The sequence below is a fragment of the Typopeltis vanoorti genome, chromosome 8 (assembly GCF_054136105.1).
Source record: "Typopeltis vanoorti isolate ZY-2024b chromosome 8, IOZ_Tvanoo_1.0, whole genome shotgun sequence".
Lineage (NCBI taxonomy): Eukaryota > Metazoa > Arthropoda > Arachnida > Uropygi > Thelyphonidae > Typopeltis > Typopeltis vanoorti.
The window spans coordinates 108,335,756-108,348,330 of NC_143556.1; the positions used below are offsets into that span (position 1 = coordinate 108,335,756).

The window sequence follows — 12,575 nt, forward strand, 5'->3', positions numbered from 1 at the left end:
TTGAATTGAAATATTGCAGTTTAAATTTAAACTAATGGTAAGTTAAATATACTTTTTTTTACTTTTTTAAATGATCTGTATAATGCATATTTCATTTTCATAGATATGTCAATACGTACATCCCCAACAACCACAGAGATTACACAAAGAAATGCACAACGAGAAATACTACAAAAGGCGTCTGAGAATAGACATCCTGAAAAAGATCAGACCTCATCTGAAACTGGGAATATACAAAAAGTGCTGAATTATTCTGAAATAGTATGGTTTCCAAATGTCTCATTCTTCATTTTACTTCATCTGTCAGCTGTCTATGGAGTTTATTTAATGGTGACTACAGCATTGTGGAAAACAATAATATTTTGTAAGTTTATAAAAACGTTACCTTTTTTATCATTGCAAAAAATGAAAAGTTTCCAAACTCACACTCACCATCTAAGAAATAAAGCTGATATTTATTTTCTAATAACGAGATGCACGTTTTTTCCATTCATCATTTTTTTTTAGGCATTTCTAATGCATAAATTAACTCTAAGGGCAAAAAAGCTAATATTTTGTATACAGTAACTCCTCGCTTAACGCGATTAATTAATCAATAAATTAATGCGCATTAATCGAAATTGCGTTATGCTAATACAATAAACAACAGGAATAATTATAATTCATCCATCAGTTAGCGTAAATTTGAAAAACAAAATACTGTATAAGCTATTAGATATGTGAAGAGCCAAAGGCTTCAATTCGGCGACATATAACTTGTTTAAGTTAAGGGATATTACATCCCATATATTTTCTTAGCCGAATAAGAACCTCAAAGAGTTTCATGCCGAATATAGTAGAAAGTATATAAAGTTCGGCGATTCCAAGCGTAAGCAAATACCTGGATACTGCAGCAACTGACCCTAAAGGTAGTGCAAGCTGAGGCAACTCGTGTCGAAGGTGGAGCAAGCTTCAATCAAGAATATCAAGAATAGTGAGTGGACCTTGCTCCACCTTCGACACGAGTTGCCTCAGCTTGCAGTATCTTTAGGGTCAGTTGCTGCAGTATCCAGGTATTTGCTTACGCTTGGAATCGCCGAACTTTATATAGTTTCTACTATATTCGGCATGAAACTCTTTGAGTTTCTTATTCGGCGAAGAAACTATATGGGATGTAATATCCCTTAACTTAAACTGTATAAGCTATATTACTGGATAAAATCATCAATTTTAAAAAATCAATTGCTTAATTTTTTATTTAATGTCTAACATTTTGATTGAGCTACTTGTTTAGAAAAAAAAATTAAGTAAAGTTGTTTGAATCGTGATCGACTTTTTCATCTTGTCATGCAATTTGCGATAACTGTAGATCGCTTTATTAAGATTTCTGAGGACTTCGAAGCTTCGTTCCATATCGGATCAGCATTAAACAAAATTTCATTACCATGCTCAATGTGATTCAAAATTAGCTCAAGTTTTTTTTTTTTTGCACTTAGCTGCTTAGTCGTGATATTCTCTTCTTGTTCGCACTCCTTTTACCTTTTTCATATGCACACTTCATATGCATGTTCTTCCAGTTGAAGGAGATCATTCTTGCTTAACTGTTCTGAATGGGAATCGAGCATGTTTCTCACATCTTAATTATCCAGTTCTTTAAATCCAAGTTCTTTTCCAATTGTGCTGATTTATTCAATAATGTTAGGTCTTGGATTTTGAAAACCATAATCTAACATAGGCTTGAGTTTAAAGTCGCCTTCCGCATTGCCTCCCAATAAAAGTGTAAGACGATCTTTATATACTTTTTGTATCCTGGTTGAGATGCTTCAGTTTTGGCGTATGTTCCAAAAGAGACCAATTTCGTCGACGTTGAATATCTGATGATCGTCATAATCACCCTCCTTAATTATCTTTTGCAATTCTTCGGAAAACGTGGCCGCAGAATCTTTATACTGCACGAGCAGATTCCCAGTTATTCTTATGTTATGCAGTTCCTCTCGATTTTTAAAAAAGATCAAATCATCCTCAAATCGCAGTAAAGCTTTCAGATTCTTCTTGAAATTTGGACTCTTTCAGTGATGTAAAAGTATTGAGAGCTTTTGCGTGAATATTCTTTGTACTAAGATGTATTATTTTTTTTTTTACAATCATCAATCCAGAGTGATAGAAGGCGTTACATCTCGATCACTAAATGACTTATATTTCGGGTGATCTGCATGCTTAAACAAGCAGTAGCAACTTTTCCTTGTTGTTTGTACTCTTTCCACTTATCAAGGTCTCGCACAATCATTGTATTTCTAGCGGGAAGTCATTAAGCATCTCTTAATGACTTCTCGCTTTTCTTCTAACGTAATTACTTTTCTCTTTTTATTACTGCCACTTTCTTTATCAGTATTTCTCTTTTCCATATCAGTGGGTATCATTTTCCATATCAATGAATACAATAAAGTCTTATGATTGTTCTCTTCCGTCAAGATGGGTTGAGTACTTCATGAGTCCATCTTTACCACTATTCTGTTAATGAAGTCTTTCTTGAAAGATCTTAAAGGCTGTTGAACAGAACAGAATGAATCAACAGAGATTACCTTACATCGCCAGCCACCAACTGCAGCACTGCCACTGCCCACTGGCTGCTACATTAACAAGTGCCACCGCTCGCTGCAGATTGGCGATTAAGTTTCGCGTAATGTATTATTTTGCATAACGTAAAAATCGGGTTAACTGATTAATCACTCGTTTAAAGAGGGAAATGGTATAATTTCACTCAATGGCTAACTATTATCGCGCCTATCAAATTCGCGTTAAGCGAGGTTTTTCTGTATTTCATTCTTCCGTTGAAACAGCAATACAGGTGATCTGCTTTAACCGATTACAACCGTATCTACTGTTTAGTCTTTTTGTACATTTTTTAATGTCTCCCGAGAATTCATACACAAATCTGACCAGTATGGGCAGATGCTAATTCACAATATAGAAAGATATTGGAATAGTTGCTTTTATCGTCTCATGAACTAAGACAATTTGATCATTTATTCCTAGAATAATTTACTTTAGTCATCTAGAAGTCACTTTGGTTGCGTTAAGGTTACAATTTTTAATAAGGCAAATTTCCAGGAAATTCGGCAACACGATAACAGAATCAACAACATCACTACAAATAAAATACTAATGAGTAATGAAAAAATATATAGTATAACTAAACTACTATTTTCTGAATATTTCTTGTTATTTTAAAAATAAGTCTTCTTCTAAGCAAGTGGTTCTCAACCTTTTTCCACTTGTGTACCCCTTTTAAACCCATTTCTATAAATTGTTCCCCTTGTTTTTAAAATAGCTGTTTTAAATACTGCAACTTTTGTTCAGTGCCTATCTTAATGTAAAATAGTTTACTTTACTTGTTTTCCCTCCATTACTGATTAATTTTCGTATACCCGTGAACGTCCCAGCATATACCCCCGGGGATACGCGTACCACCGGTTGGGAACCGATGTTCTAAGCCAAGACTGTCCAAAGCACTGCCCGTGGACCCATGCGGTCCGCCTGTGGGTTTTTGATTTTCACGAGCGAAAAAAATAAAATAATTTGAATCGAATGCGTATTAGATATTTTAACTAATCGATAATCGCGATGTTGGCAATTTTATTTCGTGTTTTTACATCACCATATACCCACTTGCAGTGCCGTCGACATGGTGTAGCTTACAGGCAGCCTGCCTCACGGTACGGCTTAATAAGGGAACTCGTTCAGCCATATTAGGGTAGGCGTGGTCAGTACGCTAACAGGCATTGTTAGCGTAGCGACCGCAAAAGCAGAAGCAAGTGCGGAAAGAAGTTTTCCCGAGCTTAAACTGATGAAATATTTGCAAACAGCAATGACCCAAGAAAGATTGGTTGGTCTAGCAACTATATCGATAGAGGCGAACATAGCTTAATTAAGAAGAGCTTATAAACAGTTTTATTGTGCAATATTCCTGTAGAGCAAACATTTAATTAATATTATTATGTAATTGTTTTGCATTAATGTTTCTCTTGTAATAAAAACAAAATAGCATTTGGAGATTTTTTCTTATATTTTTGTTTTATAATCCATCAGGGACGATATTTAATTGTTTGCCTCAGGGCGCGATCTAATCTGATGACGACACTTCCCACGTGTTTTTCAAATATTACATGTGTCAAGAAGCGTTTTTATACTGTTCTTATTTTGTTTCAAAGTGCATGCTCTTGGTGCTCACAGGGAATTGTGAGCGCGCGATTAGTGTTGGTCGTTTGTTCAGCCATCGAGGATGTGTCGCTGTTGTCACCTATTACTAGATACACATTGTGATACGGCATTCGGATAAATTTTTTTTTTTTTTTTAATGCAGCACTCGGAATACCTAAGAGTGGACAGCCCTGTTCTAAGCTATTAGCAGTGAAAAATCTGCAGCACAGCGAAATATTCATACTATATTAATTTAATTTGATTTATAGCAGTTATAAATGTCATGAGGTTTTTATAGACAAGAGGACTGTTTGTATTATATAATGCAGCATTGAGTTCATAACACATTCATTTCTTCAACAGTTGAGAGTAGTATCACAATTTAAGAGAATGTCAATGTTAACTGTATTCTAATTCAAACTACACCTTCTAATGTAGAAGGTGAAATATAATTTAAAGTAAATAAATTCAAATTTAATTATAAATTACTGCAAACACTTTAAGTATGCAGAAAGATTTTAAGTGTGTATAGAATACTAATCGATTACGAGATATGAACTGTCATAATTGCAACTTATCCACAATTTCTTAAAATACATATATGTTCCGTTTTCTAAGATGCAATTTATTAATTAAATCCTTTATCAGGTGTTATGCTTGATGAAGATTTTTCTACTGCAAAATAATAAAATACGATATGTTTTTTTTTTACTTCAGCATTCCTCTACGGCTATGCTGGAGCAATTGGAATAACAGGAGGCGCTCATCGGCTGTGGACACATCGATCATATAAAGCAACACTCCCTCTTCGAGTTCTGTTAATGATTTTCAATAGTGTTGCTGGCCAGGTAAGAATTGTTTGATCAGTATTTTAATACTATATCACATACTCCACTTTTCTTTATTTTGGATTTTAGATGGTTGTGACTGTTTGTAATTATGAAGACGCATCTGAAGCCCAGAGGCGCATTTATTATGCCAAATAACTTCGCATGTGTATCTTGATACGATATATTCACTTGAAAAACCATTATAAATAATTTTGACGTTCTAGACTAGATGAAAATCTGAGCCTTCTGAACAATAGGATTCTTGTCGGTCTCAAGGTCGCAAGGTATATCAGAAGTTATTACAGTCTTTAAGTCTATTCATCACATGTGTGTTTCTGATAAATTTTATTATCTGATTTTTTTTTTAAATCTCTAAATTTTGTTTTATGTTTGGATCACCTGTGTCATCCAAACATAATCTAAAAACAGTTCCTGTGATTTGGAACTGTGCAGCAAATTTTTCCAGCAGTCCATTCTCCAGTCATAGAAATGATTTCACTAAGTAAGTAGAATCCGATTAATCTTTGGGAATATGTTTGACATCTGCAGACTACTCCCATGAAAATCAAGGCTATGCAGATACTAGAGAATTTCTGTATGCAGGCAGAGAGTCACTAATAACTTTACCCATAATATGTGTATCTTTTTGTATTATACGTCTTACCGTTTTATGAGTTTCCTTATCTCGTTACTAGTTTTTAATAATTTAGCCACAGACGATCACGAATGCTGCAGTTATGCATATATCACGCACGAAAAGAAAAGAATGTTGAGTACCGTGCAACGTATGTTATCGCTTCCCTGGAAGTTGTTAACGTTGAACATCAATACATCTCTAGTAAATGTTACGTTTGCTTTACGATTCACTCAAAGCACTTGATGTATAATTCGTGGCAAAAATTATGTGTATTGTTAGTGGTCCGCTTTCGATAGATGTAGGCATAAACATAGCATGCGTAATATTAAACGATACGCTCATGCAATGTTTCAAATGGATTCAAATTAGATCATCCATGACCAATTGCACATGTTAACACGTTCATTGCCAATCATGCGATCTCGCGCGATGCGAGTTCTCACCAAACGGCCGATCTCGCGTTATCGTGTGGACGTCGCTAACTAAATAAAAAAAAAAAAAAAAAAATTTGGCCACCACACGAAATTCCAATTATCAGCTTGGCAATGAAACTGTTAAAATAAAATCATTGGATGGCACAATTTGCCACAGTTCCTGTTTGTGGTGGCACCAGCATTGAACTCCGAGAGGTATCTGATTATTCAAGACAATTTAATGCTCTCTTTTCTGTGGCGTTTCTACGGAACTGACCATCGTCTCCTTCAGCACCGTGTCATGAGGCTGCTGCTGTGACTGCGTGGTTTGTGGACATGAACGCCATCACATTTATCTGATCGCCACAGAGCTCTGATCATAATACAATTGAACATATGTGGGATGAACTGGAGCGTCTGGTGTAGTCAAGGGACATCTACCCCAAAGAACACCCTCATTACATGCCTACAGGAAGAATGTTCCAAAATTCCCATTGAGCGCTATTGTATCCTTATGGAAATTAGATCTCGTAGGACTGCTGCAGTCATCGCAGCGAAAAGATGTCCCACCTCTTATTAAGGCGTCAGCTGTGGTTGTTTGTTTCTCACACTAGGGTGCTAGTTAACTTCCAAGCAGTGTATACTTTACGGCATATTTAAGAAAGTCAGTGTGTAACATTTGCGACCTCTTATGCCAGCATTTACATAAATGGCTTGTGAAATAATGAACATAGAGCCTGCGCATGGTGTGACTAATGATACATGGCACTTATATTGAAAAATTAACTCGATATTGAACAATTTATAAGAATTACAGCAATTGGAACTTTTGAATTTTTTTTGTTTGTTTGTTTTGTTTTTGTTTCCACTAAATATCTTCATCCATAAAGACAGAAAATATGTAAGAGTAACATTGTATTTTGATTAATAAAATGTCAAAGAGTCAAATCCGGTTAGTCGTTCATAGTTAGCGACATGTGTATCGGTTATCGACAAGTGTATCGACAGTTAAAACAATCTCTGCATTTTTTCAAATTTCGATAATTGATTGTTAGCTGTGTTGCGCAGACTGTTATACTGAGGACGGATTAAAAATTCCGTTATTACGCTAGTTAGCATCATGCATTTGCTCGGAAGAATTTTGAAGCAATGATGGGGAGTTTGGTATGTCGGTTTAGTATAAGTTTATTTCATTTCAGATGTAGTCTATTAAGTGCCATGGCATTATTTAGCGTGTTGTCGGTGTGGTTTGGGGGCATTGGCAGCTATTATAAATAATGTAATTGCTCCGATTGCCTGATTTTTAGGTTCCTTATAATTAGTTTCTGCGTGGTAGAGTTATTTATTACAACTGTCCTGTCATTTAGGTCATATTTTGCTTTGGAGGGAAGCAGTGTTAATATCTCCGTGGACTGTTAGTAATGCAATATCATCTGCGTGGCAATGTACTTGACTTTGCAAGAAATAAATGGCTTCCCGTTGAGGATATATTTTATGTGTATGGTGAACAGATTAGAGTTTAATATTCTCCCTTGAAAAACGCCATGCTTTTTTTATATATTCTGGGTATGATTTGTATTTATTTTGGTCCCTTGCATTCTGTCTGCATGATATTTTGAATCAAATATGTAGTGTTTTTATTCTAAATGAGCATACTTTCTCAACAGTATATCATGGTCAGTTGTACATAAAACTCTGGTTAAGTTAAATAGCATATGATTTCACGTATTTCTTTATACCAAGTCCCTGGTTTATTGTATCATTAATGTTTTCTATTATTATAACTTTTCTTTTACTTTTTTTCCTGCAAGTTCTATTTATTGTGTGAAATGATATGGCGTTTCTGTAAGTGGCTTTGTAGTGTTGCTTATATACACTTATTTCAAGAATTTTGGTTATGTTTAATAGTGGTTTTAGGCTAATACAAGTACAAATATCATATCCAAAACTCTCATAAGCAGAGGATGTGTTTGTTGTCTGTTACCAATTTGTTAATTGAAGACTGCTATTGTTCATAATCGCAATATATTGTTCATAACTGTTGAATAAACTTTTTTAAAGTTTATTCCAGAGATTGCATATTAGTGCAATACCTTTTAGAATATCATCATTTATTCGTGGTTTAACATCTGTTTCATACTGTTTTGTGAAATTGCCAATATAAAGTAATTGAATCATTCATTTTAAGTATTATCTTCCAAACTGTGTTTTTTTTTTGTTTTTTTTTTTGAGATTAGCAGCAATGCTCTTTATTTGTAGCCGAGTTGGTATTATATGGGTAAAGTTTTGCTGACCGTGGGAGGGGGTAATGGAAGTCACTGATTTTATGGTTTACTATTGATTAGGCGTGTGTTTTGCTAGGAGCTCGTACTTCGACTGTGTACATCATGTTAGTGAATCAAAATTTTTCTCCTGTTGGGATTAATAATCTGCTATAATTCATATGTTATAATGACTTAATATAATATATCATCAATAAGTATGTAATATCGACTTCTCTTTGTTTGATTGGCATAGGATGCAGTACAAGTAATGGTAATTTGTTGTATACTAAACCTTTTTTGACATTTATAGATATGTAATGTCGACTTCTCTTTGTTTGATTGGCATAGGATGCAGTACAAGTAATGGTAATTTGTTGTATAATAAACCTTCTTTGACATTTATAGAAACGTCGGTCAGCTTTATAAATCAATCTGATTGCGGTGATACAGAACACTGTTATCAACTTAAGCCAGTATTTCCTTATGAATCTAACTTTACTGTGTAGCATAGTCAGTTCGGAATTTGTGTGAATGCGTCTGTAGAGTTCGAAAACTCAAAATCATCGGAATTTACATTTTCCGATTGCACATGTTCTCCAAAATTTAACATATTCACAACTGCTTCGTATTGGCACTTGCTCGTGACCTATCTAAACCTTTTGATTCCACAGCACACACAATTCGTTAAAAAATCGAAGTGGGAGGCATAAGAGAAAACTCCACAATTTCTTCGGAGACTTTGAAAAATAGAACAATGATTACAAAAATAAATCATATCTACAGCAACAGAACTGAGATTATTTGTGGCATTCCACAAGAGTAATTATATCAACATATATTTTCAATACCTTTGTGAACGGTTTATCTAACCTACAGCTATACATTCACATCTATCAACACGGATGGCATACTGGCCCATACCAAAGATCCGTCAATAGTTTTACAACATTTACAACCAGACTTTAGAATAACCATTGATTAATTCATGCATAATTATGTCGTAATAAACAGCAATAAATCTTAAATCATCATATTTAAAAAACGTTCGATAACTACAGATCTCTCGCACATATCACTGATATGTCACCATTACATTGTGCAAAGCAAACAAAAACCATTCCTTACCCAACAATCCGGGTGATTACACATCTCGAATACTTAGATTTGCACTTTGATTACAATATGCGATTGAATACAGCTCGCATATTAACAATATGCACAAACAGCTGCGGATTTTATTACTCTTTACTCATTCTTAATATACTTGAAAATTCACCTACAATTTTTTAGATGTGTCTATAATGAGATATGGTATATCTTGCTATGGTTCCACCTGCAATATTTTATGAAAGAATTAAACTCTTTACAAAACAGGCTGATGGCAATAACAGCTCCTGAGTGTCAAACCAGTTTTCCTGTTTTCTGTCTATCAACATAGATCTGCAATGAACTTTGTTATTGTCGGTGTCTGTGATGAGAAGAGTCAGTCGAACTACAGCTGGAACAGTATGCAAAAATTGTTTTGAAACGAGAACAAAACTAGGTGGATTCCCAAATAATTTCAAACGGAACTTTGTTTTTGACAGCGCGTCACAGTTCATTGTCAGAAGTATAGTAAAGTCTATGTATTGTTGAATGATAAAAAAATATCGTAATTGTGAATTACTTATACTAAAAGATAATTATAGAAGAATAATCTAAGCAACTAAAATTAAACACTTGCGTATTTGTTTAATACTTACCTTAAAACTTTACAACATAATGAAAATACAAGACCCCGTATAGGTAAGTCGATATATTTAAGCCTTGTGACAGGAATGATATCAGTTGAATCTCGTCGAGGACCGAAGAACCTTCATGAGGGTTCTTCGACTGAAGGTGAATTAGCCGGCCTCATAAAGAGGCTCATGGTTTCTCATCTTGGAAAATATCGAGTTTTCACCCTAAAAACCCGATATATGAAAGCATGCACGGGCGCACACACACACACACATATGCACCTACAGACATAAAATACTCATCATCAATAGGATGCAGCAGAGAAATTGCAAGCTGTCTGCATAAAATTGCCGGAAACCCTCAATTAGTGGCTTAACTCGGCTTGGACAGACAAGAAATGGATGGATGGAATAAAAATATGCAAACATTAAAAGTCATTTAAATACTCTACTTCATTTCCTGCTTCAAGTACACTGTTATCTCTCTCTGAATAAACCAAATGTCCCATGATAGTTGCATTTAGTTTACTTTGGTTATTTAATCTATTATATGATGTTCTAGTGAAAGAGTGAAATTCTTCGCCTGACTCGGTGGTGATACCAAAGTTTTCAGGAACGACATCAGGAGAAAATGAAGGAAGCGAATTTTGAGTTAAAATCCTAGCCAACACCCACGAAGTACTTATAACCTAGTCGACGAACGCTGTAGCCGACACCCACTAGGCCAGAGATGCTTTATTATAAATTGAAAAGTATAATAAGAAATGAGGTCAAGAAAAGTTGAAATCTAAGACACAGATTTTACTCGTAATATTTGAACCCAAATCGTTTATGAATAAATTAAATAACTAGGTCATTAACTCTGTCTCTGGATATTCGCTTGGAAGACCAACTAAAAATTCATCAATAATAATCGCTGCTTTGTAATCAGCAAGGATTTATGTGAAACACAATAAAAGGCTATCGCCAAAAAAACACGTCATTGACACTACTGTGATTTTTTCTCTTTTCACTTATTGTTTCGATTTTTATCCTCTTTCGATTCATCTTGTTTATAACACTCATAAAAGATTAAAAGGTCTGTAATTCTGAGCTTTATTTGACAATGCACTATCAGAATAAATCTGTATAATTCTCGAAACTTCAAATTCGAAGATGTCGCACTATTCACATTCTCAGTAGGTCATCGAGGGCGATGAAAGATGTACGAATAATATATTAATACTTATTTCACTAAGAAAGATATAGCATCTCTACCCCAACATCATCGATTGCCAAACGATTTTAAGATACCAAAAAGCAGAAGATGTGCTCTATGTGCACTAGCTAAACACTATTTAAATATCAGCTGCTGGTGATGAAAACATGACTAAACTGGAAATATGCAGATGTCTTACGCACAGTCTTCCTGTTAGCACGTGTATGTGAGTCTCATCCTGAATGCAGTAAAGAAATTCAACAATGCGGAGAGAGAGAGAGAGAGAGAGAGAGAGAGAGAGAGAGAGAGAGAGAGAGAGATCAGATCAGATCAAATTTTAGTGATATCAGATTGTAATCAAAGTAACAATTTTAAGATTAACATTTCTATTTCTGATATTCTAAATTGGCTTTTAAGTACTGACGTGTATGAGCAAATGAAATGTTCATCTTAAAATTATTACTTTGATTTAGCAATCGGTCTAATTATTTTCTTATTCCTTACTGACTGATTTTATAATTTCAAATTTTGCCACAAATTTGATTTACCGCCACGACTTGAGCTCGTGAACCTCCATATCTCAGTCGGTATAGACGTAGCTCTTTGGTCGGAAAGACCTGAGTTCGATTCCCGTCCATTACGTGATAAACCTTTAGCTGGTCTCTTTCGACAAAAGTTAAGGTAGCCTGTATCATACGAAGGTGAGAGGTTTTTTTTTCCCATCCAGAAGCCTTGGTATTTCGAATAGGCGGACCCGCCCCGTGAATATACGCATCTACAGACATATGACATAGCGGGAGATATAGGGCCTTCCACCTTATCCTCGAGATGGTTTCCGGTTTGGAATAGTAGGCCACTAGGCCTAAAACGCGTAACAGGCTATTAGGCCTAAAACGCGTAACAGGCTATTAGGCCTAATACGTACAAGGAAGAAGAAGAAGAAGAAGAAGAAGAAGAAGACGAAGGTCGTAATTGTTTATTTTCATTTTAACGAATGATGTAGAAATTGCTATCCCTGACAAACTGATTTGAACATAATACAAACAAAATATCATCAAAATGTGCATTAACTGGTGCTTATTCTCACAGCACGCGAATTCTTGCTAACCCTCATTCGCAGCATGAGAGTGAACCAGAATTTTACATTTTCAGAAAAAATAAATAAATTTTTAATAAATAAATCAATGATATTCTGAGTTGTGGAATTAAAATATCCGAGTTTCCTGAACAAAAAACACCTACTTGGCTGCGATAAGGATCGATTACGTCAGGAAAAAAACGGATTGTGGCCTTTAACCTTCACCCATGTAAAATATGCTGCACAAATCAAAACTAC

At 34.9% G+C, this 12,575-nt stretch overlaps 1 protein-coding gene across 1 annotated transcript in view; it reads left to right on the forward strand.

The window, feature by feature from the left end:
- LOC150104264 (stearoyl-CoA desaturase 5-like) overlaps positions 1 to 12,575 on the forward strand; it is a 42,443-nt gene that overhangs the window by 12,463 nt on the left and 17,405 nt on the right. The window contains exons 3-4 of the mRNA XM_090396443.1: positions 104 to 364; positions 4,897 to 5,027. Of these exons, the coding sequence (XP_090252569.1) occupies positions 104 to 364; positions 4,897 to 5,027 (392 nt within the window). The remainder of the gene's footprint in view (positions 1 to 103; positions 365 to 4,896; positions 5,028 to 12,575) is intronic.